The 26,552-nt window shown below is 44.5% G+C and overlaps 1 protein-coding gene across 1 annotated transcript in view; it reads left to right on the top strand.

Moving 5' to 3' along the window:
- The window catches only part of NPHP4 (nephrocystin 4), a 969,441-nt gene that overhangs the window by 465,428 nt on the left and 477,461 nt on the right, over positions 1-26,552 (top strand). Inside the window, exon 11 of the mRNA XM_085608868.1 lies at positions 13,460-13,595. Within this exon, the coding sequence (XP_085464994.1) occupies positions 13,460-13,595 (136 nt within the window). The remainder of the gene's footprint in view (positions 1-13,459; positions 13,596-26,552) is intronic.

The raw sequence follows: 26,552 nt of genomic DNA, 5'->3' as shown, positions 1-26,552 counted from the left end.
GAATTGCAGATTTTGACCACATGGTTTGGTCCTGCTCAGGGCTTAAAGATTATTGGACTAAGATTGTATACATGATTAACAGGGTTTTGTCTCGGAATCTGGCATGCTCTCCGGAGGTTTGTCTCCTAGGCCTATTCCCGAGACCCAAATACAAAAGACTGGGTCATAGATTCGCAGACCTGGCTTTCCTCTTGGCTAAGAAGAGAATAGCTCTTGGGTGGAAGGCGAAGCAGACTCCTTTAGTGATCACCTGGGAAGACGATGTCTCCTGCTAGAGCAGAGGAAAAGGCTTTGATTAAAGAGGATAGAATCACAAAACGGCGTAAGCCTGTATCAGAGCGGTGGGCAGACATAGTAAGGGCAAGGGAGACACGACACAGACCTGAACAGTCCTCACACACGAATACGACTGACTGAAGCCAGGCTAGCTTGAATTCAGTGGCAAAGTGAGCAAGGGACCCACGTCTGGGCATACCCTGCCCACTTAGGGCGAACAAAGCAAAACCAAAGGGGATGATGGACGGAGTGTTGAACATTGCAAGCACTCACCCCCAGTCAACTGATCTGGGTTTAATCCATCATCATTCTTTAGCTCACTCCGCCACCCCAGTTCAGACATGGCCATATGCAAATCAGTCTGACCCTGTGCCTCATGGGAACAGTCCAGCCCGAACTGCCAAGACATGTCTTCCCTGGACCGGAAACAAGCATCCTGGGACCGGTATCTGGCTATTCAGCCATCATCAGCCAGGCTAGCTTGAATCCAGTGGCAAATTGAGCAAGGGACCCACGTCTGGGCATACCCTGCCAACTTAGGGCGAACAAAGCAAAACCAAAGGGGATGATGGACGGAGTGTTGAACATTGCAAGCACTCACCCCCAGTCAACTGATCTGGGTTTAATCCATCATCATTCTTTAGCTCACTCCGCCACCCCAGTTCAGACATGGCCATATGCAAATCAGTCTGACCCTGTGCCTCATGGGAACAGTCCAGCCCGAACTGCCAAGCCATGTCTTCCCTAGACCGGAAACAAGCATCCTGGGACCGGTTTCTGGCTATTAAGCCATCATCAGCCAGGCTAGCTTGAATCCAGTGGCAAAGTGAGCAAGGGACCCACGTCTGGGCATACCCTGCCAACTTAGGGCGAACAAAGCAAAACAAAAGGGGATGATGGACGGAGTGTTGAACATTGCAAGCACTCACTCCCAGTCAACTGATCTGGGTTTAATCCATCATCATTCTTTAGCTCACTCCGCCACCCCAGTTCAGACATGGCCATATGCAAATTAGTCTGACCCTGTGCCTCATGGGAACAGTCCAGCCCGAACTGCCAAGCCATGTCTTCCCTGGACCGGAATCAAGCATCCTGGGACCGGTTTCTGGCTATTCAGCCATCATCAGCCAGGCTAGCTTGAATCCAGTGGCAAAGTGAGCAAGGGACCCACGTCTGGGCATACCCTGCCAACTTAGGGCGAACAAAGCAAAACCAAAGGGGATGATGGACGGAATGTTGAACATTGCAAGCACTCACCCCCAGTCAACTGATCTGGGTTTAATCCATCATCATTCTTTAGCTCACTCCGACACCCCAGTTCAGACATGGCCATATGCAAATCAGTCTGACCCTGTGCCTCATGGGAACAGTCCAGCCCGAACTGCCAAGCCATGTCTTCCCTGGACCGGAAACAAGCATCCTGGGACCGGTTTCTGGCTATTCAGCCATCATCAGCCAGGCTAGCTTGAATCCAGTGGCAAAGTGAGCAAGGGACCCACGTCTGGGCATACCCTGCCAACTTAGGGCGAACAAAGCAAAACCACTGGACTAAGATTGTATACATGATTAACAGGGTTTTGTCTCGGAATCTGGCATGCTCTCCGGAGGTTTGTCTCCTAGGCCTATTCCCGAGACCCAAATACAAAAGACTGGGTCATAGATTCGCAGACCTGGCTTTCCTCTTGGCTAAGAGGAGAATAGCTCTTGGGTGGAAGGCGAAGTAGACTCCTTTAGTGATCACCTGGGAAGACGATGTCTCCTGCTAGAGCAGAGGAAAAGGCTTTGATTAAAGAGGATAAAATCACAAAACGGCGTAAGCCTCTAGCAGAGCGGTGGGCAGACATAGTAAGGGCAAGGGATACGCGACACACATCTGAACAGTCCTCACAGACGAATACGACTGACTGAAGAATTAGGAGAGGAACACGCACACACACTTTAATGGCTGACTGGCTGTTGAGGAATGGGTGGGAACACTGGAGCTACTGGAGAGTGGAGGGGGGTTGGTTCTCTGGGATTTTCTTCTTTTTGCCTCAGCTCCACCCCCCCAACCCCCCCCCCCCCCCTCCTCCCTCCCCGCCGGTACCCTACGACCTCCAAGTAGCATCGATTCATAAGTTGCAGATGTGTGCACAGACTAAGGACCCCTGGTAGTTCATCACTAGTTGTAGTTGTATGTTCATTTTACAGTGACACGGAGTATATTCTCTTGTGTTTTACTTCTTAATTCTTTCTATGGCTAATACTTTCTTCTATGCAATTGCTGAATACTCTATTAAGTGGCAAAATTATGCTTCTTGGGAATATGCACATCTAAGGTGGACAATGTAGATAATTGGCCAGATTGCTCCCTATTGACTACAATACCATAGTGAGTGATTATCTTATTGTTGCATTGAATCCGGAAGGGAGAGCCGTCCTGGAGACAACTTGTTATGGACAGGAGACAGCGCGTACAATGAAGATTTTTGTCCCAAACACATACATATCTACCGGATGAGTAAAATATGCGATGTGGCACTCTTGCTGTGGTTCTGTAATTGTGTTGAGTATAATCTTGTTAAACATATAGATAGATGCCAATAAAAAAGATATTTAAAAAAAAAAAAAACCTGTAAAGGTGGAGAATTCTAGAAGCTGTGCACTTCTGCCCAGCCCGTAGCTGCCACTTCGCCCCTTCCCCACTGGAGACTCCTTGTCGGAGAAGCCACAGGCTGATTTTCTCCCTTCACTGCTTACAGGGGATTTCCCAAGATGGCGAAATCAAGTGGGTGTGTGCAAGAGCTCTCTTTGGGACTCCATTCCTTTCCTAACTGACACTGTGAAGATGCTTCTCCCCCTTCCAAGACTTCGAAGGTGGCTCTTGGTGTGCCAGAGGTCTGCCTGCTCCTCTCTATCACTGTGAGAATGGCATGCCCAGGTTTGTCTGTGAAGTTTCATCCAATTACCCTTTGCAGACTTCTCCCCTACCCTGTTCCTCTGCTTGGAGAAGGCTTATCCCATAAAGAGGCTTATTGTTGAAAGTCACTTTGATTTGCCTCTGGGCCAGCAGAGTTGTTTGGCACAGGAGGGTGGGTTAAACCCTAAATATGAATCATTAACCGTCGACTGGGGAAAATATTGTAAAAACCATAGCCTGTGAAGGAGCACAAATATGACCAAATAAATATTTTATGTGCACTCGGGACCTTGTCAGACATTGGGAAAGTTACATCAAACATCTCTTTATGTTGAGCCAATCCAAAATGAATGTTTGTTGCAGGTTTCACCTAAAGCGTCGATACAGTAAAACGCCAGAGACTTGCAGTAAAGCTTTCCAGACTTATGCTGTGGTGAAGATATTTCTTTTTGGATGCCCAGTTGAATTATAAGGCCGCACTGCTCTTATCCAGTTTATTCAAGTCTAATCTGCAACAGACTGCCTGTGTGCGGATACCAGACTGATTTCTCTCTCAGCACACACATATGTACACATGTGCTTATGTGAAACCACCAAAGAGTCTCTTACCCCATGAGTGCAGCAGTGGGCTTTATATTAAAAGGTGGCCACTAGCAGTTCTCATTCAGTACCGGTTTACCAGAAGCTTACAGTGGGTGAGATTAGATTTGTGAGACTCACTCAAAGCAGAGGTCCAAAATCCATGGGGTCCAAAATCAGAAAAGCCAGAGTAGATTTACCAAGTCAGAACCCACTTCCCCACTGCAGGATTTCCAATTCGGCAATGGTCCAGCACCCTGGGTATGATGCACTAAATCTTCAGATATAGGTGCTAAGCGGAGATCAGGTGGATCCGCGGAGGGCATACAGTGATTGAGGTGTTCTCAACAAGATCCATGTAAGAGATAACTTGGATCGGAGCTACAGCGTGGACCAGTTCAGAGACAACAGGACCTCCAGCAGGACCTTGGGCACTGTGTAACTGTGAAGAGATCTCATTGTCTGCCACAGGAGAAGGACGCGGGCTTTTAGGTTTACGCTGCCTGCCATCCATGGTCACTGAGTTTCATTGTGAACTTGCCAGGTAGATTTTTTTTCATACAAATCAGAAGCTACATGTTTATCCAAAAGATTAAAGGAAATGCACTAACTTTACTTCCCATATATTCCAGATGTGCACAGTGATTTCCTCACATCTGGAGTAGGAAGGAGCACTTTTCAGTCCACAGCTCTCACTGTCTGATTCCATTGTCTGGCAGAGCATCAGGCAGGCGTGGAAGGAAGGTCCTCCCATAGCCTTCCTCCTGTGCTCATAACCCCCCACACTCTGAAGGAGGCTATGAACCAAGGTTCCCTAGCTGACTGTCTACACACCTGCAGCTCATACTAACTTGACCTTTGTCAGGCTGTCTCTCAAACACCGCGGGACACTCATCGCCAAAATGATTCACAAGGAGTAATGTTTAAAATGCTCCATAATTGTCTGCAGCTTCTGAGCGATGCGCCTGCCTTGCAGGAAGCCCTGAATCATCAGAAGGGCGTGGGTCATCTCCATAGATTAAGGGCTGTGACGAGGGGGAGGGACGAAATGGTTACAATGTTTACCCTTCTTATGCCAGCAGGTCCTCTGTGCTTAAGGAAAGAAGCATCTAATTAATAGAGGTCGGATGCAGTAGACTAGAAGGGAACGAGATGTGAACCACAATACTGTATGATTTAAAATGAGGACAGGTGCCAGGCTTTCATCGTTCTGAATGAGATGAAATGAGGATCATTTGTCCGCCATTCATCCTTCTTAAGATAACTGTTGAAATATCACCATTCCATTTTTTTTTTTTTAAATATCTTTTTATTATTTAAGGCAGAACGAAACACCATTCCATTTTTGAAAGTGAGATTAAACGTCTAGTAATTTTCAGCCTTTCATTCTTTTGGAGACAGAACGAGAACCTACTGTCAAATTTTCTTTTTTCTGAGCGAAATAACTAGAGGGCCGATTCGGTGCTTCTGGAGAGAAGAATAATAAGGATGAATGTAAGGCTTTCTTTCTTCTGAATAAAATGAAATGATGACCATGTCTCCTCACATTTACTTTCCTGGAGATCTAAGGGTATCCGATTCGGAGCATTTATTTCTTATGAGAATAAAATGAGATAAAAGGTAAAGATAAGGGAATTTTGACAAAATAAAATGCTTACTTGCCTCACTGCTCCTGCAACAGTCTCAGAAGATCCACGCTGATAAATGTTGCATACTCTGATGTCATTGTTTTCCCCAGATTTTTCTTTTGTTTTTCTAATAAACCAAACCAAAACTGCCATACATGATTAACAGATAAACGAACATCTCATCTTAATTAAAAGTAAGCGAGGTACCCATTTGCACCTTTACACTAAACATACAGATAAAACATTGTACAGTCATAAATTGCACTTTTGTGGTGTCTTAAACTTTTGGCACTATTTAACACTTTTGTAGTGACTTACAGCTTTGTAGCAGTTACCCATCTCCATTATTTTCTATGGGAGAGTGTTACGGTACCATTGGTTGGCCTTGTGTAGTGCTGGACTTACTACAAAAGTGTAACTACAAAAATGCAATTTGTGACTACAGAAAAGTAGTAAACATACTAAAAATTGAAAAATTACTCAAAGGTGTAAGCGTACTCAAAACGTGTAAGTTACATTTGTGAATCAGGCCCTAAAATACTAATATTCAGCATCAGCAGATATTTACTGTCATAGATGGAATTTAGCACAGATGAAAACCCGCTAGTTATGTGTATAATATAGATTTCTACGTTTAGGGGTAGGTGTGCATTATGGTATGGCTGGCCAAACCATATAGCGCAGTGAACCTCTCTTCAACCCCAGCTGCATTGCTGGGGTTGAATAGTAGACACAAAATACCAGTCTGACCTGGAGCGCCAATCGAGGGCTCTCAGGCCAATCCTGAAGCTGCTCTCATGTGAGAGCTTCTTCAGGATTGGCTGCAGGACATTCTGGGAGCCTGTGCCTGAAGCAGAGGAGCGGGACACGGGACGAGGCCGGCTGAAGGTATGTTTCTAAAACTTTTATTTAAAAACCCCCAGGCGTCGCTCCTGCCCAGTCACTAGTCCCAAACTAGGGCTGCTACTGGTTAAAGTGAGCGAGCACGACTGTCCTGAAGAGAGTTCGGTGGGTAGAGACTTTACAGCCTGGGGAAACCGTAATTGGAACTCTGGTCTCTCATTTCGTAGATAGTCACCTACTGACTATACAGAATTTCCTAATTTACTTTTGAATAAAGATGCACACTTCGTCTCAGGCAGCTATTATGCTACCCCGCTGTTTTTGAGGCACTGATGAGACTTCTAGAAGACGGAACCTCTAGGGTCCTCATTATAAATACCCTGTTAAATGGGTTGGCTTTTCTCCACTCCTGGAGTTACGTTCCGAGGGTACGAGTGGTGTAACAAACCTTGAGGGCCCCCCCTGCAAAGTTTATAGAGGGGGCCCCCCACCCGCACTCACTCAGTAGCTCTCAGACCAGGGTACTGTGCTGGGGGGGGTCTCCTGGACCTCTCCCTCACTGCAGCCCCTTTGTTATCCCACTGTAGGGTACCTGTAACTCCAGGGTAAGGGAAGATCCGGGCCGTTACGAGTTGGACCCTGAGGGTCCACTAAAGACATGAAGAATTATCTGGGACAATCAGAAATTCTGGGTCCGATACCCCTGGTAATTTCTCCTTTTAGGCTAGACTTTTACCCCCGGGTCAAAGTTTAACGGTCAGTGGTGGTTCCACAGATCTCATAATTCTGATGAGGTCGGTAACTGCTACTAGCCTTGTTGCAGTGAAGTTGCCACTTGTGATGAGGGCGTAGGTGTCAGCGCTAAGCAGTTATGCCCAGTTTTACATACTGGACCTGTCACTAAAGTCCGATTTATTTTGTAAACTTACATAATATTGGCTAGTAAGGTGACTGAAAGACGGGGAACTTACAGGACGATCATTTGCTCAGGCAAATATTGCATATCACGGGATCCCTAAGAAGTTCAGACAAAGTTGGCTGAGCTCATAAGTGTTGGCTGAGCTTGTGGGAGCACTATATTGAACCCGTGTTAAGTCAAGACATGGAAGTGATGAACCAGCCCACATTTAAGTAGAGTACAAGAATTTGAACACTGGAACACACAGAGTACCATCAGAGCTCGTGTTGTTGCAATTTGCAGGTTCAAAAGCTTATTTTCCTGTCTGCATCCTTTACCCTTTCTCAAATCATCATAGGGTGACTTGGGGGGTCGGTGACAAATTGTAAAACGATTGGGTGATGTGGATCCAGTTTCGGATTGATTTAAAGTACCAGGTGCTGCTAGGCTTCACGCGGCCAAACTTTACCTTCTCATCATTATGAGGGACGAAACTTAACCCAAGGGGCTAATGTTTTACCGGCCTGATGTCCTCACTGGCCTCAGGACTCGGAGATCATCGGCCCAGCGAACAGTAGCGGCTGGTGACATTTGAAAGTGGTGAAGCGTAAAATTATTGCCGTAGTGTATTATGGCGAGCGAGCCTATACAACTTAAGGGGGGTTTGGGGGATTTCCCCCCCCCACCCCGAGAACATTTTGAAATAAATAGTGGACAAATGGTGCATTTTCAAGCAAACTTGAGGAAGCAGGAAGGTTAATAAAGCAATATGATTGAAATATTTATCATTTAAGAAATTGCCAATTTTTATGAGTTATAGAGGACAATCTTTGCGTATTTTACCAGCAAAGTGTTATAAAAAATGCGCGCCAGACACGAATCAGACAGAATAGAGGATGCGAGAACAGCCCAGAACCGGGATTTTGACTTTTTCTGCGTTCCACTCAGCCCTTGCTCAATGAGGGAGACACCATTTGTCAAAGAAAGTCACATTTGCACCCTTCCCACATCAGATACATAGCACTCTGGTCAACAGCCTCAGGTAATTAATACTCACTACTCACTACCGAAAGACCACTCACAGCTGCCAGTAGGGCAAGACATACATGAGCTATACCAGCAGACTTACTCCTGAAAACCCTATCTATGTCCAGTATTGTAATCCCATCACAGTCAATATTAAAAAATACAGACAGGTCCATTTTAATATTATTATTACTCCAGCAGACAACATTTGGTCTATGAGAGGGGGTGGGGGTATTACAAATTCAAAACACCAGACTGACCCTGTTCAATAATCTACATTATTCTACTGACCTATTCATTATATCTCACGTGTGCGTGCCATCAAGTGATGTTCCATGTCATTTCACTGCCACATGAATGTGATACCTAGACTGGGCAGCCTTACTTTCACAGATGCAGCATCTTGTGTGGTGTATCCTCTGTACTGTCAGATCATGTCTACCCCTGGTCAAGTACCTGCGTGCTCTGTACTGTAAGAGTATGTCTACCAGTCCAGTACCCACCTCCTGGACAGCGAAGCACCTCTGGAATCTGAAGAGTGACACAAACTGCTGCTTGTACATATCGGCAGGATTGCCAACTTAGATAAATGACCCCCTTTTTGGTGCTGAACAAGCAATTCGATCATCAAGCAAGGTATTATTTACTTGAGTGACTAAGCTTTGTGGAAGAATAAATACGTAGACATGGATTGCAAACAGGGCTGAATACCAGAACACATGCGTTTATCGGTCTATGAATTTCTACATTCCATTAAGAACACTGGCCCCAACATAGTTCAGCGAGAAGTGACTCAAAACTTGGCCTCCGAGTGTCAGGGCGGCAATCTATCATACACTAACTACCATTAATGAGGGCATGAATATTGACCTGAGGGTGCACAATGAAGGATTAATGCCTTCTGTTCCTAGCAGATGTGTGTCCACCTATAAATCAAAACTCGGATTAGTGATACGAAATATTTATGTCAAATAAGCCCCAGCACTCACGCAACTGAGCAGCAATAGAAGATGGCACGTGGCTAGCTTCAGAATACAGCAGTTTCAGTTGTAGGGGTGCAGGCATAATGAAGAGGTCTGTGCGGAGACATGACAGCTTTCTAAACGGCGGGCCACAAACAAATGACACACCTGTATTTACTATACAGGGACATATCGATAGATGTTTCATTTAGTAATTCACAAAGCCTTAAATCAATAAAATCAGTCCCCTGAGAACAGTGTATTTGAAAATGTTTTCTTGAATTCCATTTATGTATAGCATAACAGTGAGATATTCGCTGTGGTTGCAGATTGGTTGGCTAGTGTGAAGCATAGTTCATTCGGAAACAGTGTGCCATCTTGATAGTTCAGTGGGACTAGGTAGCCAGAATATCGGACCTCTGAATGGGTGAGATCCACGCAGTTTAAAGCAGCGGTTTCAAATGTTGAGGTAAGATTGGTTGCGGAGTAGAAGTGTCCAGCTGTTACTGTAGCTGAGTGAAAAGTGATTTCCACTCATGAGGTGCGCAATTGTCACTAAAATAACTGAATATACAAATTGGCAGGTATGTAGTTACATTACACAGGGATATATTCAAAATGTATATGAGGCAGGAGAGGGTAAGTGATTTACCCAGAATCACAGGATGTGAAACAGACGCTGAAACCTGAACCTTGTTTACACGCCCTAAAGTTGGCAGCTCAGCGCCCTACACGAAATTACATCGCAAACAGAAGGAGGGAACAAAACCCCCTCACTCAGTAACTTCCCAGGCTCCAGACCTACCTCCCCGAAAACTCACCTGCAGCAGATCACACGGCGCGCGCAATCTACACTGCAGGGGTGAAAATAACTCGCCTGAGTCTGGCATCCAGTGTTTAAGTGGCTGCTTTCCCCTCACCCCCCCCCCCCGCCATTACCCGTAATGTCAGAAGTACCTTATCCAGTGGTGGTGTCAGCCGGGGGCAGCCCCAGAACACCCTCCACTCACCCCCACCAACCGGCCGGATGGTCATAAATTGGAAAACGGAGTGATAAGGGGCAGAGAGGGGACTGAGCCTACAAAAAAAAGCTTCCCTTTATGATAAAACACAATTCAGGAATAACCGTTAAGATGTAATTATAGATGCATACATTATTAAGGCAGATCTTTTAACATGCCGCCCCAGACTCTCTCACATGCACTTATTGACAGGAGTGAGGTGAGCCCTGTTCATTTCTAAAACGGGGATATGTTCGGCTGCTGCGTGGGGGGGGGGGGGGGCGACCAAGCAGTCCGGGCACACAGAATGGTGGAAGCCACTCCTCCATGACCCGCCCACCTGCCCGCCCACAACCAGGCATAACTCCCGCCCGCCCCCAACCGGGCTGCTACCATTGCCGTCTGCTTTCTCGCAACGCGAGAAGCAGAAAATAAAATGGTATTTTCAATACTATTTTATTTTCTGCTTCTCGCACTGCGAGAAAGCAGTGGGGTGGCCCAGCGAATGTTATTTGAAATTAGTCTGAGATGCTGTGTTGTGTCTGTGCAGGTACATCAGCACATTTGAAAAGCCCCTGAAGAAAGGAGTGTGCAAAGGAGTGTGCACAATTGAGGGGTGAATACAGCCTTCAGCCACTGTGTCTTTTTTCGGGATTCAAGAAACTCTAAAGAAACTAACTTGGAATGTGGGGGGAGAAAATGAAGAGGTCAGAGCCCTGATGCTCTATTTGGAGAGCCACAACTGGATTAAAAGAAAAAGAGTTCTACACTACCACAAATATTGTTGTGAAGAGAAAAAAAAAGTTATCTGCAAAATTCACCAATCTGCAGCTTTTGCTTGCATGTATTTTCCACCTTTCAGGCAGTCATCAAGTGTAAGGGCAGAAGAAAAGTATGCATGAATATCTGATTTGACTATGTGCCCCTGTAGGGCCTTTATGGATCCTACAACAGTCAGAAATCTGGGCCAGTGGTAAATGAATGTCTGTGATTCATTGATTTCCAACTTTCATCAGATGTTGTGAATTGCCCTCATAGTATGACCATGGTAGCCCAAAACATGATACCCAACACTCTAAGTGCATCTGAATAAGTAACTCCACATTTCTTTGTGCCATATCGTTCAATAGCATCTCAGGAGGGCTCTTTAAACCCTTCAATCTGAGCTGATTGACTCAAAGCAGTGCCCCACGGAGGCAGTTCAGTGCCTATAAAGGAATAATTTACTTGTTCCCATTGCTAGCAAAAAGAGCTTTGTGATAGCTCCTTTTGTGAAGTCTTAATCTTTCAAAAAGAAAAAAAAAGAATTACACTGGAGGATGTAGTGGAGAAAAGTCTTCAAAAATGAAGTTATTAATATATGCAAATTGTCACAGGTGTCAGATTCATTGCACCTTCCTTTTTAGTCTTTCAAAGACTACAACCACATGAAGGCTTCATTTAATTTAATAACGTCTCATTTCTCAGGCTTTTTTAAAGATGGTATTAGAGGATCTCATCAAACAGAAGAGGAGGTCAGGTCAAATCATTCATAATCGAGCAGCCTGAGTTAATCACGTCTAAATTATCTTTTTGCCTGTCCTGGCTTCCGAAGACCATTGACCAAGTAAACTGCCATTTTACACCTGTTATGATGTCCAATAAAGGACACTCGCATTTGAAAATTATCCAAATCAGTTTGATTTTCAGTACACTGAGCAGCTAGTTAAATAACACTCCACAGAAACCGGGAAGGGAACTAGAAGCTGCCCTGTCAACAGAAAGCTTCTCCGATCTCACGGTTATTAACATTCTTAGGAAGACTGTTTTGCATTTTCTCAGTTACACAATCAGCAAATAATTTGTGATAGCAAATAGTGCAATGTGTTAATGTTTTTTTCCTCTACACTGTACATTTGTTTACGTTTTAAATCCGAACCCACAAATACACTCAGCTGAGTGACTGTTAAAGTGACACTGTTGAGAAGTTACCGAGAGTAGTATCTAACCCGTATACTATTTTTTTCCCAGGGCATTTGTGTGTATGTAGATATGGAGATATAATATGAATGTATTGTGGCGAAGGATAAATTGCACATTCATTAAGGAATTGAGAAGCTGGAATTGACACATGTTTGTTATACATGTGAAGTTGGGCAAATATCGCTCTAGGATATCACAGTTTAAAGTGTGCTCTCGAAGTTATTGTGGCGAATTTTAAGCACTTTTGTCAACTCTGTGCAAGACATTTCACCAGTTTTGATCTGCGTACTGAACTTCTTTGCTCTAGAGCAATCTTCAAATATTGTGACATTAGGTCCAGGCATTTTCGCAGCAAAACACTTCATCGCATTTTAGCAGCAAAACACTTCATCGCATTTTAGCAGCAAAACACTTCAAACACGCTCACAATTTGCTCCTAATTTGTGCTTGTGTAGAGTACCCAAAGTAATTTTCAAAATTATACATCAGACATGACCTATAATGTGGTCGAAGTTAAAACAAACCAATATTCTGAAAATACTCAGGCTTGCCGCTGACGGCAGGTCCTTGCTGTCTCTGGCTGGATGCCACTCCTTTGCCTCAGATTGTGACAGGTTTAAAAGAGCCTTAGCAAAGCACATTCACCATCCTACCCTGCAGGCCACGCCCCCCACTCAGCTAGATTGATTATAATATGTATTGTTAAGAGCTTAGTTTCATTTTGGTCACAACTTCATGGGATCCATAAAATGTCAGTGAATAGCTACTGGTAGGCTGCGAACTTTGCTCCCCTGCACACAATAAATACCGTCAACAAGTCCTTGAAATGATAATCGCCATCTTGAAACTGGCAAATTTATAAAAGCACTTCTGCATTCAGACGGTTAATAGTATTTCCCAGTATTGGTTACTAGGACGGTAGTTACATGATTCAGGAACAGTGTATATAATGCCATGGTCTATCTTTAAATTACATACATTGTTCGATTACTGCACCACATAGCTTGTGTTCATGTTGACCTCACAGTTGGCTTTGGTTGCCTCATTGCCAATTTAAATGTAGCCACACAGCACTGGGTATGTAATCTGAATTTTCTGATAACATTTATTCATACTATACAAAATCGAATATAATTAAATACACAAAGTAGTAATCGAAAGCCTAAAGAAGAGAGGTGACTTGTTAGCCCTTCAGTTTTCCTTAAAAGCCATGTTTTCTCAGTATTCGGAAAACCACATTTTAATTGTCATAGGTTCTGACGTGCTTTGTGACAGAATGTTCATTGTGCCACGCACTGCCATCTTTGTGAGGTTTCTTGTAGAACGTCTGATCACATAAAAGCACACAACTGTTTCTCAACATTATCCTTTTTTGCGATTTACAGGTGAAGCAGGTTGAGTCTGGAAGCCTTCATTTTAGTTTCTCTGTTCGATCAGAGGGCCCCCTCGGGACTGCAGATTCTATAGAGAGCATAAACGAGGAAGTCCAGAGGGCAAAGAAAATTCCAAAAGTAACCTATGGTAAGTTAATTTAATTCCACACAGTCTTTCTGTGAACCCCAAGCCGATGACAAATTTTAGGTCTATAGAGCACATAATAATAAGACAGGACAGCACACTGTGCCCGTCGTGCTTTTTTACTAACAGTACATGTGTGCCATGTGAGAGCGATGCATGATGGAGACCCTTGTGACAACCACCCTTGACTCATGCGTTCAGACTTGCGTAAACTCCCGTTGTTGAGCACTGACTACTCTACATGACTACACTTTGCCTCTGCTACAGAAACTGTCGATATATGCAAATGGATAACCTGGAGATGTTATACTTGTAAGCTTTATTGTTGCCATGAAACCCTGTAAACACCAGATCTGTATGTCACTGCTTGCCTCATTTGTACATGGAGGAATATAATGTGAACATCAACAAAACTGAAAACTCAATGAAATCTGTGTAAAAAAAAAAAAGGGCTTCCCTTTTACAGCAGACACGCAGTGATATCCAGGAGGGGAGCAGAACGCAACACTTTCAGACAAAAAATAGTGAGAATGAGTCTGAAACTAGGAAAACATGGCAGACCTGTGGACTTCTGGGGCATCATCAGTATTCACCAATTATGGGGGAGGGGGTCAAGAACACTGTTGTTGCGTTACTCTATTTTCCCTGCACAGATGCATTGTCCTCTGTTAAGAATGCACCGTTTTGCCTGTTCTCCAATTGATACTGCTGAATAATTTTAATTATGGACGATTGGACATTAACATTATGAACCATGAAATTATGACCTCCGAACAGGCCCGTAATCGAAATTAAACCAAGAAAGATTGTAAATAATAATAGGCTTCTACATTTAAATACTTGTCCTTGGCTCCCTTTCACACTCTTCTGCTGTATTTTAGAGAATTTACCCCGTCAGGATAAACCTGATTGTTTTTGAAGGTGATCGAGCCCTCTTCTATTTCGCTCTCCATTTCAGACCCATATACTAGACCGGAGCCTTGCTCCCGAAGTGAGTTATGTCTCATTTACTAAAAAGCACTTCCATTTTGGCTTTTCAAACTTGACACAAGGGTTACTGATATCAATATAGAGGTTCATCCAACAACCACATCCAAGAACTGGTTTTTGAGGATCACTCTCTTTCTCAAAGCCTTTTGAGGAGTTTAGTGCGAATTAATCGCTGGTTCTTTGATATATTTGCAATGTATTTCTCGATTTGGTTGTCCCAAACACGATATAGAAAGCCCTTTTTGTTTAAATTTCATTAGTTGCCCCAATAATGCCTTCAGCAGCCTGGAACCAATATGGCATGACCTCCTGATGGGTTCTCTACTGAACTTTAAATTGGAAACAGTATCAGTAGCAAAACGGTTGTTGATGTTTGTGTTTGGTTCAACCAAATGAGAAAGAAATTGTAATTATACCCTACAATCTGGACGAATTAGTATTACACTCCCCAAAAGTCTTGAGGAAGAGGGTTTTCTTCAAAATACATGTTGGTTGTGATTGTCTTACGAAACTTCGAATAAAGGATTCTGTATGAAACAAAACCTATGGAGTGCTGTGATTCTGTAACCAAGAATTAAAGCCAACATGCAGTATGAAATACTAATTCATTTTTATGGTATGATTAATGATCTGATAGACCTCCCATTGAGTGAATATAATTACTAACATCCCAGTGGGGACTGGTATTGGAGGAACAGTCACCGCTCTTTATATTCTTGTACCCCAGTCTTTGTTGTGATATCGATATAGCTCTGTTATACGATCAGTCATGATACAGTGACCTTCTGGTATCTTAGAATATTTACACCTTCATAATCCATGTTCACAAACCTGATACTAAGGTTTGGAGCTTTGTAACTGATGACTGTTGTAGTGAGAGTGTGGTTTTCTTTCATCACCACTCTAACATGTCATAATCCAGTTTCATACCTTAAGCATACATGGCGGCCATCCCGACAGTGCTGTCTGGAATGTTCTTGTATTCAGCAGGCCATCAGGACCATGACTGTTATTCAAATTACATTCCGAATACCTTTTCTGTTGTGAGTAGTTACATTAACCTATTATCAAACATGCCTAGTTGTTGTCCGGATTCCTCCTTCAATGGTTCTTCATGCTGGACCGTGAGGTAGTGTTCCCAGTCGTCTCTGTGATTTGCATGCCATGTAGGGACAGCACACAAGCTGCACGGTTTGCCACTAGGTCTAGAATTTTTATTACGTCACCTCTTAGGATTATTTGGAACATCTCCTGCAGCAATTTAAAATGTATTTGTATTTGTATTTGTATTATAAGCTCTATGAAATTGGGTTATTAGTACTCTGTACACAGGCAGTCACCTACCCTATCTCCGGGTCTCCCACCAACCCATCCCGGGAATCATGGGAGTACTCCTACTATCTCTCTGATGCAGCCGAGGCCTGTGCAGGTAAGAGCGGTGGGGACGGGTGGTGGTGGGGGGATTTCGACAGAGGTCGAGGAGAGAAAATTAATTATTTAAATTTATCCTTATGGTCATCTGTCAAATTTCCGCAACCCGTCCCTACCACCCCACCCCTCTTACCTGCATGGGCCGCAGCTTCTCTGATCTCCTCAGGGTCAGTGACTGCACCTTCTATCTCAGGAACAATCCCCTCACAGTGCCACCCACCACTATGAGCCATCCTTGGACAGCTCTCCCTCCCCACCAGATTACCTATGGGGACCGTGGGAGACGCAACTTTCTTGCACCACATACTACGGGAAAATTTCTCAGTACCAGTCCACTCTCTTGGGGGAGAAAACCCTTGGGGAAGGGGGCACTACTTCTGGGTACCCTCCTGCCCCACCCTTTACAGTAGCTTCTTGCCTTTGCCAATGATGAGAAAAACTCTGTAAAGAAAATGACTCAAAATGGGCTTCCACGTGAAAGATCTGTCTTGTGCATGACAAGCAAGACTATTTTCTGGAGCACCCAATCACCTCCTACAGCCTAAGAAGCAGGACCCAAACCATCAAGTTTTATGATTTAGGCACATGTAGCAGTCTCTAACCCTAATGAGCAGAACACTCCTCATACAGACCTAGTTTATAGTGTTGGGGTTCAAAGGACACAATAGCTTGGAACACCCTAATGGGAACACTGTGTGAAAGCCCACCCAGTCATCACTTTATTTCAAAATGTAAACCAGTCATAATAAACACAGTTAATACATCAACAATTCCTTTTCCACATCTCAAGTTCACATAACCAACCTTTCAATCCATACCAGAGCCTTGCACTATGATATTTGTGCATTAATGCACAGGTAATGTGTGCAAAACTGAAGTTATAAAATGTCATCAATGCGTATCCGAACTGGACACCGTTAACCCCACCTCTTCCAACATTGTAAGACATTGTGTTATAAGTTGTGCAGGAGGCGAGGCCTGCACAGGTAATAGGTCCACAATTAAGTGGAACCAATTATTCCCTTGCAGCACTTGACTCTCTTCGGATAGCGAAGCAGAGCACTTCAAGGCCTTCTCAAGGGAGGTGGTGGGGCTAGTAATCACCATTCACTAGCACAAAATAATAAGAGTCAATAAATGTCTGTCCAGTCAGTGCTTTTTCTTTGGAAAAGAAAAAGGAAATGTTTTGACATACACTACTAAAAACTATGCATACATTTACAAATATATAAATTGGGCAGATAGAAATACCTTGGGTGACATTGATGCCTAATTGGTCATGGCACCCAAATTCACAGTACCCCTCCCTGCCTATACCAGATAGAACATCACAACATATAAGGGGATAACACTGTAAATAAAGTAGGCCCCTTGGCTTTGCCAGGGCTCACTACAACAATATATAACTAAATCCTATTGGCTTTGTCAAAGGTCACCACATTGATATATTTAACAAGCTTATTGGCTTCGTCAAGGGGTCACTGCAATAAAATACAAATGATCCACCTGTGGGGGGAGCCCAAATGCACCAGAGACTCTGGTCGACTCCCTCCATGCTGCTCCCATGCAGCACTGGAGCCCTACAACTTCTGTGTTGCTCCAGCCGCGCAGGAGCCCTATCCTGGTGCTCCTGCGGCAGGAAGCAGAGTCTTTCTTCTGGGTCCCGGATGTGATCGGGATCCTGGACCCAATAAGGAACTTCGGGGCCCGTGGAAGGGGTCCCGTGCTCCATCCTTGAAAACACAGCCTTGAGGATGGGGTCTCCGAGCCAAATAGGACTCCTATAGCCTACACATACACCCACTCCCTGGAAATTATTAAATAATCGTGCGCCGACCCCTGGAGACTTGGCTCTCCCCGGGGGAATTAGGAGATTGCAGCAGTGCCCCACACGCCATGTTTTCTTCAGTGGAGGGGAGGCGGGGTCAAAGGTCAGATCTTTATAAGGCCATAGCTCCGGCCTGATGGGCCAATTTCAACCATCCTGGGCTCATTGTATTCTTGGGGATGAGCCTTAGTCACATGGAGCATTTTCAGCAGGCCTCCTGACTTCCAAAGGGGCACACCCTGTAGGGAGCTGGTTTTACTTGCTCCCTGTGCCAGCCTTCTCCTTTGCTGTATCCTTCACAGGACCCCCTGGCCTCCTCATTGTCTTGGAGGGCACCTGGGGGGTAGTGATGTCCATGTCTTCCCCAGGTGGTCCTCAGATTGTCTAAGAGGGGCCGGCAGCAGTGGCGCTTGGAGAGACCCACTACTCCTGGGGCCAGCTGTAAACAGAGTCCTCAGTCCATTAGGCCATCAGTGTCCTTGTCCTTCCAGCTTCCCATGATGTTGCCACTGTTGTAGTCCAGGTCTGGAGTCCAACTCTCCCTTGTGCAAGAGTTTTTAAATTGGGGTGGAAAGTTCTAAAGCTAGGCAACCCTGGCCAATGATATGGTGCTACATCAACCCACCACCTCTATCCCAACCCTCCTGCACAACATAATGAGACAATTCAAGATGGCATTGTGAAGTTGTTGTTTCACATCTTCTCTGACCAATTCTGCTCCACCCCTGGCAGACATCATTGCCATGGATTTTCCCACCAAAACTTCAAAAAGGAGCCCCTTTCTGTGTTGTCTCCAGAGTTCTGTGCTTCCTCTTTTGTTCAGTGGGCCGGGCTGTCCCAACTATGATACAGTGTGACATGTAATGAACAGATGCAGATTTCCATCTCCATCCCTTCCTCCTCAGGAGCCGAGTGAAGCACAGTTTGTTTCCTCTGCTGATGAGCAGGGTGATTAACTTGGCTCAGCAGGGTAACAAAAGGCCTAGAATCTGTTCCTGACCTGAGCCAGAAAAAGTTTTATTCTGGACGACCCATAAGGTGTATATATAGGTTCTTAGGACCTGTATATTCAAACGCGGTGCATATGTTTCTCCCAGTTTAATACCTTACTGGATTTTTGAGGCGTAAGGAAAGCAAAACTGCACTTTAAGGGAGATTTCCCCCTATGTGTGTAATACAGTGACACTGCAGGTTACTCTAATTTCGACCAAAGTGGCAAATAAAGTAACTGCTCTACAGGTAAAAAGTAGATGGCCGCTCAAGTAGAAATATATAGCACTAATATGGAAATTGCATGTATAATAATTATCATTATATGTATATACAGTCATCAAATGTAGAAGATTGTTGAATCCAGCTAGGGTTGCTGGAAGAAAATTTAGAATGGATAAGCCTTAAATAGCCAACCGGGTTGATAGCACTTTTAGGGGTATTGAACCATAAATTGAACCCACAATTTGGTGATCCAGTTTAGAAAGACATGTTATCTGCATCCCAGGTGCCACTCGCAAGCTTCCTCAAAAGGTTGTATCACAGAAGCATGCATGGCTGAACCACGTATGCCTCTTCAATGCAGTCACAACAATGAATGTGTCTTAACCACACATTCCTTTACCATGCTTGCTTTTACCAAGCATGCCTTTACAACAAGTTTTGTAGTAAAGGCATGTTTGCTAAAGGGAAATGCGTGGAAATTTACCACTATCCTGACCCCCAGATACCCCGATCCCTAAAACCGACCTCGCACTGCCCTTAAAAACTATCCATTCCCTTTCCCCCGCCCTAACACCTACAAAAAACTACCTCAACCCTAGCCGCCCGCCCTGAGCCCTAACACTTACCCCCGCCCTTAAAGCTACCTCTTCTCCTTCCCCCGCCCTGAGCCCTAAAACCCTGCCCCATCAAAAAAACTACACTGATCCCCCACACCCTGAGCCCTAAAACTGTCCCCGCCTTGCCCTTAAAACTACCACTTCCACTGCCCTGAGGTCTAAAACCCTACCCCCTACCAAAAACTTCCCCAACTGACCACAGCCCCCCGCCCTGAGCCCTAAAACTTCCACCTGCCCTGCCCTTAAAACTCCCCCGACTCCCGCCCTGAGCCCTAAAACCCTGGCCCCTTCAAAAAGAGTACCTGTCTCCCCCACCCTGATCCCGAAAACCGACCGCCCCACCCCTAAAACCTACCCTCCAAAACCTGGTCCTAGCCTTTAAAATTACCGCGACCCCCCCGCCCTGAGCCCTAAAACCCTGCCCTCCTTCAAAAAACTACCCTGACACCCCTGAGCCCTAAAACCGACCAGACTCCAACAAAACTACCCCCAAAACCCAGCCCTAACCTGTCTGTGTCTGGAGCTTCCTGTTCTGACACTTCCTGTTCCTCTTCCTGCCCATCTGGACACTAGACCGCTATCTGCCTTAACCACGCATATGCGTGGTTCAGGCAAGCATTGTTACGCTTGCGGCCAAATGGCATTCGTGGCTCCAGCCATGTTGTAAATGCTGTTTCCCTTCCCAAAAACATGCTGTTCAGTGTGTGATGTAGCATTGGTGAAGTTTCTAGGGTCAATAGGGCTGTTTTTGGTGTAAATGGTCCTGTTAGATATGGGGTTTCAGGTTGGCTAGGGTATACACCTAAGCGAGGCAAAACCCACCATTCTAGTCAGGGGAAGGGAGTTACACCCCTAAGATAACCCCTGCTCTCCCCTTGGTAGCTTGGCAGAGCAGCCAGGCTTATCCCAGAGGCAATGTGTAAAGCATTTGCGCAACACACAGACACAAACAAGTGACATACTAGGCACACCTAAAAAGAGAGACTCCACAACAGGTTATATAAAAATGCCCTTTGTATTATACATAAAACACATAGACCAAAATCACATAAATCACTATTATTTTGTCAATTAACATCATAGGTCATAAATCACTTTGCCAACTAGGCGTTCGTCCTAACGTTACATTTGGTGCAATAACATCAAGACATGCTGCCCATGTCATAAGCACATATTACGCCTAAAATCACAGTTAGTGCAAACAGTAAACACTTAAGTCATACAGGTTATAAAACGTCTTCACTGCACACATCCTGCCAGTCCTGAAAGTAAGGGTGTTACTCTCTCTTAGCCAAGTATATAGTAACCTAAATCATGGCATCTGGGCATGAGGAAAACATCTACAGTGCCGACGGTAGTATGCAGAGCTCAAGCACATCAGTCTCAACCTCGCTATGGCTGCAGGGATGCCTGCGCGCCTATTAGCAGCAGCCAGGTAGATTTCCAGAAATTTCCCCACTGTAGGTAGGATTGCAGCTGCCTGCATTCGTGAGCTGCACCGCAGCAAGTGGTTCCAGCTGGATGGGGGTGAGGGAACGGACTCGGGCTCCATTCCGGTCCCCGGTCGGGACCAATCAGTGGGTGGGCAATATGGGCTCTCCGGCTGCCTGAGGCTGGAGGCACGGGGTTCTCCACTCCGTTGGGCTCCGGCACGCAGATCGGAGCGGCTGCGAGGCTTCGGGTCTCTTGTACTCTGGGCATCGTCCCAGCTCCTTCAAGCAGTTGGCTTCCACCTCAGAGGTGCCAGGGCACTTTGCACGGCGTCTTGCTCAGGGCGGGGCCATGACGTGCGGTTGTTCCTCCTCCGGTTGCTTCAGGGCTGGTTGCCAGGCAATGCCTGGTGTTAGTGGGGCGCTCGCTCAGCTGACGAGTGTCCGCCCTCGGAATCAGCAAACGTCTTGGGCTTGTAAGTGGAAACATCGTTTACATGCCATTACAACGACTGCGCTGTTACATCGCAAACCATTACAGCGCAACTGTAGGGGGGCAGAAGGTGTTGGATTTAAAATCCAACATCTTCCCTACTGTTGCACACACTGGAGTTGGAATAGTAAATTAAACTATTCCAACATCCAGGGCCCCCTACAGCAAGTCGTTGTAACGACTTGCGCTGTAATGGTATGCGATGTAACAATGCGATTGTTGTAAGAGCCGTGTTGTAATGGCATGCGATGTATCGCTTGCGTTGTAACGTGGCCTATTCGCTTATCACGAAGCGAATTGGGGCTCAGCCCAGAACTCAGTTACACAGGTGGCTTAGCGGCAGTGCCCACAGCGAGTTGCAATCAAGGGAGCGCCAGAGAGCCCCCCCTAGTGATGAAAAACACAGGCAGGGTTTTCAGGAAATAATCCCAACAGATTTCTAGCAGCCCAAAGAACTTTAAGTAAGCACAAGAGGTTCTTGTAAAGTAAAAGCAAAAGAAAGGAAACAATAAAAGAGCTCTTGCAGATTTTTGTGTTACGGAGTTTAAGAACAGTTCAATCCTTTTCCTGCTCCAGGCAGGAGCAGCCACTGCAGGTCGTCCTACTCTACACACATCAGGGGCAGCGCTCCTCACACAGCTTCTCCAGCTCTCCCCCCAGGCAGGTTCTCTTTAAATTCAGCAAGGATCTTTCCTGAAGTATTTTGTTCCCTGAGACTTCCAACAGGAGGTCAGCACAGACAAGCTTTTGGAGATTCTTCACCAGCAGGATACCACAGCAGGGCAAAAAGAGTCAGTCCTTTTCCTCCACCACAAACAGAAGAAGCAACTGCAGGCCAACACACTACTCGCACAGAAAACGCAGCGCTCCTCACACAGTCCTTCCGCACTTCTTCTTGTCAGGGTACTCTTGTTCCCTGAAGTAATCCAAAGTCCTGGGGTTTTAGGTGTAGTACTTATACCCCATTTTGTCATTGTTCTCTTTGCTGTAAGGGTCTCTGAACCCAGTCCAAACCAGTCCTGTCCTCCCTAGTGCAACATGACCACATGGGTTGGAAACAGCATTGTGAAAAAGGAGACACAGCCTAGTCAGGTGCAAGCGAAACTCCTTCCACCACTCTAAATGCGGACCAGGTCTATTCAGCCCTGTAATGAATCACCCAGGCAAGGCAGGGCACACCTCAACCCCCCCAGTGACTGTCTAGAGTGAATGCACATCCCAGCTCCTCTCACTCAAACACCAGACGCTGAATACACAAACAGCCAGAGGCACAGAGAATGGTAAAGTAAGAAAAATGCCCACTTTCTAAATGTAACTCTTGAAAGGCACATTCCTCCTGTACCCGACTGTCGCACTGCTGAAAGGAAAATCATTCCTGGGTAAACCACTTCCTCCAAAGTTGCATATTTTTCCATAGTTTATCCATCATAATCCAAAAGTTTTGTATCATACATCTTCCTGTATACTTCACCAACACGGAGCCAGCATGTTTGCACTATAATTCTTTATTAAACAGTTTCAAATGCCTAATGTTGCCAATCCAGGCTTTAACAGAGGCACATGAGGTCAAACAGGTTAAAAAAGTGGGTTTATTTCATTTAATACTCCCAATGCATTTCGAATCTTACAATTCTTCGTCAGGGGTTCACTAAAACAATCCAATATTTCCACTAATTGTGAAGCCCCCATCGTGCTCAAAATCTTTTCCCAACAATCAAAGTACCTCCCCAGTTTTATCAACTAGTACAATGAATCACAACTCCCTCCCCACTAACATATTCCCCAAACTCCAGGCAGCCCTCCATTTCTCACATTTACCTTCTAAACACCAAAACCGGCAGTCTAACCTCTTAATTCTCACTTCACTTCCTCTTCCCAAAGATCATTTTCCCTGCCACTCAGACCGTTTAAAAAGAGCTCTCCCACCTGCATCCAATTAAGTCATGATTCACTGCTCACCCCGTGCCCTATTGCTGTACGATAAACTATAAATCCCACAATGCACTCCCCTATTATCACAAGAGTAAACACAGTAAAAAATCGTGTCCATTTCCAAATACCCAACATTTATCAAAAACATAATATCACATTGTGAATAACATAATATGCATAAAAACAAAATACACCACCCAAAGTCTTGCTCGAAAACCACAAATAGAAATGTTTGGATATGCGTTTGAAAAAGAAACCATTAAAGCACCAAAGTTCAACTGCCACACCACTCTGATGTTGTTGTTAAAATACGTTTCATTTAGACTCTAAGCGTTCCACTCCGGGTGTTCCTTTTCTCTCTGTCTCCGTGATGGCAAGTTCTTTACTTTGTTGAAACTTGAAACTCCATGGGGTGCAAACTCGATGTTGAGTCAATTCAATTGCAAAGCAGATAAGTACATGTTAAGAGAATGCACGCCTTCCCTTAAATTAATTTAAGGGAAGGAGTGCATTCTCTTAACATGTACTTTCTAAATGTGGCATTTTCAAACACAGTATTTAAAAACCACCATTGCCAAAAGGTGCGTTAATTAATTCATAGAGCCTAAACTCCATTTTCCTATTTTGTCCCTATGGAAAAGCTACACATGTAAAATGTTACAGCGCAGCCCCAATGATAAGTCTATGGGACAGACAGCCTTTCAATAGTGAGAAACGAAATACATAGTATTTCACCATCCGGACATGTCACACACACCAGTACATGTTTTCCCTTTCACATACGCTGCACCCTGACCACAGGGGTAACTAAGACCTCCCTTAGGGGTCCCTTACATGTAAGGAAAGGGAAGATTTGGGCCTGGCAAGTGGGTGCACTTGATAGGACAACATGGCAGTTTACAACGGCGTGAGCAGACACTACAGTGGTAGGTCTGAGACACATTTACAGGGTTACTCATGTGGGTGGCACAACCAATGCTGCAAGCCTGCTAATAGCAGTTGATTGACAGGCCCGGGCACACGCTATGCACTTTACCAGGGACTTACCAGTAAATCAAATATGCCAATCATGGATAACCAATCATCACAATTTATATAGAGAGCACATGCACTTTTGCACTGATTAGCAGTGGTAAAGTGCCCAGAATCCTATAGCCAACGAAAACAGGGTCAGAAAAATAGGAGGCAAAAAACAAAAAGTTTGGGGATAAACCTCTCAAAAGGGCCAGGTTTAACAGTCCGGTAATTACGGACTGCCCAGCAAATTAAACCTTATGATATGGGAATCAGGGGGGCCCTATCAACCATGTTTTCATTAATGCATGGTAAACCCCTCCATAGAGGGAAAATAAGGTGTTGCATTAAGAGTGACTCGATCATTGGCCTCTGCATTTAGAGTTAAATTTGGGGCTTGGGGTTCAAATTGAAAATGTTATCCCAAAGCAAGTAGAATATCTCAGACGTCTTACCACTCGAATCACTGATAAACACTTGAAGGTTCCTAATGATTTGATAGAGGAGCATGAGTATTTTATCCTGGCATGATGAAATGGGCAAAGCAAATGAAACAATCTTTTGGTCAAATATGCTAAGCCTTTTTTTGGCTATTTGGCGTAGGTTGCGCTTAGGCTCCTGTAACTTTTTGTCCACATAAGGTATCCATGCAAAATTTGTGTCTTTTTCTTCCAGCATTCTGAGGATTCTAAGGGCACCCAAGGTTTGTGGATTACCCTGGAGAGGACTAAGAAATTAGCTAAATTATAGCTACATTTTTTGAAAAATGGGATAAATGTGCTGCAGAAGAAAGCATCTGTTTTTTTTCCGTGCAAATGGTATCAACAAAGGGTTTGTGGTGCTAAAATCACCATCCTCCTAGCTTTTAGGAACAGGCAGATTTGTTGTCAGAAAAACAACATTTTCTACACAGTTTTGGCATCTTACTGGAACATAGCCTATTTTTCCTATTTTTTGTACTTTTGTACTTTCAACCTCCTTCCAGTTAGTGGTACAAATGGGTGTAAAAGCAATCATAGCTCCCAAGCTATACATTTTCAAAAAGTAGACAAAATTCTAAATTCAGCAAGGGGTCATTTGTGTAGCTCCTTAAAGGTTTTCCTATGGAAACTAACAGTTGAAATTAAAAATAAATTGAAATTGAGTTGAAAAGACTGCCATTTGTGCCAACAATTTCACCTGTAACTTCTCCTAAGTATGGCAGATCTTTTAAAGCAATATACTTTTATGTCCGCTGGACCCTTCTGGTTGCACGGATATGCAGGACTTATAGGTTCACCAAGAACCCGAGTTACCCAGAGCCAATAACTGAGCTGCGCCTTGCAATAGCGTTTCATTGTCTACCATGTATATAGCAATTCATTTGGTAAAATGTAAAGAGTGAAAAATAGGTATCAAGGAAACCTTTATATTTCCGAAATGGGAACAAAACATAGAGTTTAGAAGCAGTGGTTATTTGCACCCCTCTAAAATTGTGGTTCCCATACTAGCATGTGAACTAGAGAACAGTTTTCAAAATGACTTCTTTTTGCACATTGTCTTACAGTTGGAAGGCAGAAATGCATAGAAAGTCAATTTGTAGTAACACTTGTTATACTAATCTGTGTTTCCCTAAGTCTCCCGATAAAAATGCTACCTCACTTGTGTGGGTAGGACAAGTGCCTGCAACAGGAAACGGCACAAAACGTAACGTGGACATATCATATTTTTCCAGTGAAAGCTGACCTTTTTCTAAATGTGCCTAGCTGTGCATTTTGGACCCTAGCTCAGCTGGCAACTAGGGAAACCTACCAAACCTATACATTTTTTAAAACTAGAAATCCAGGGGAATCCACGATGGGGTAACTTGTGTGGGTCTCACCAGGTTCTGTTACCCAGAATCCCTTTCAACCCTCAAATTTTGTAAAATAAAAAACACATTTTCCTCACATTTCTGTGATGGAGAGTTCTGGAATCTGTGGGGAGCCACAAACTTCCACTCACCCAGCATTCCCCCAAGTCTCCTGATAA

This window comes from Triturus cristatus, chromosome 1_2 (genome assembly GCF_964204655.1).
Source record: "Triturus cristatus chromosome 1_2, aTriCri1.1, whole genome shotgun sequence".
In the NCBI taxonomy this organism is placed as follows: Eukaryota; Metazoa; Chordata; class Amphibia; order Caudata; family Salamandridae; genus Triturus; species Triturus cristatus.
Note: the sequence above shows the minus strand (reverse complement) of the source record. Positions and strands in the feature narration are given on the sequence as shown.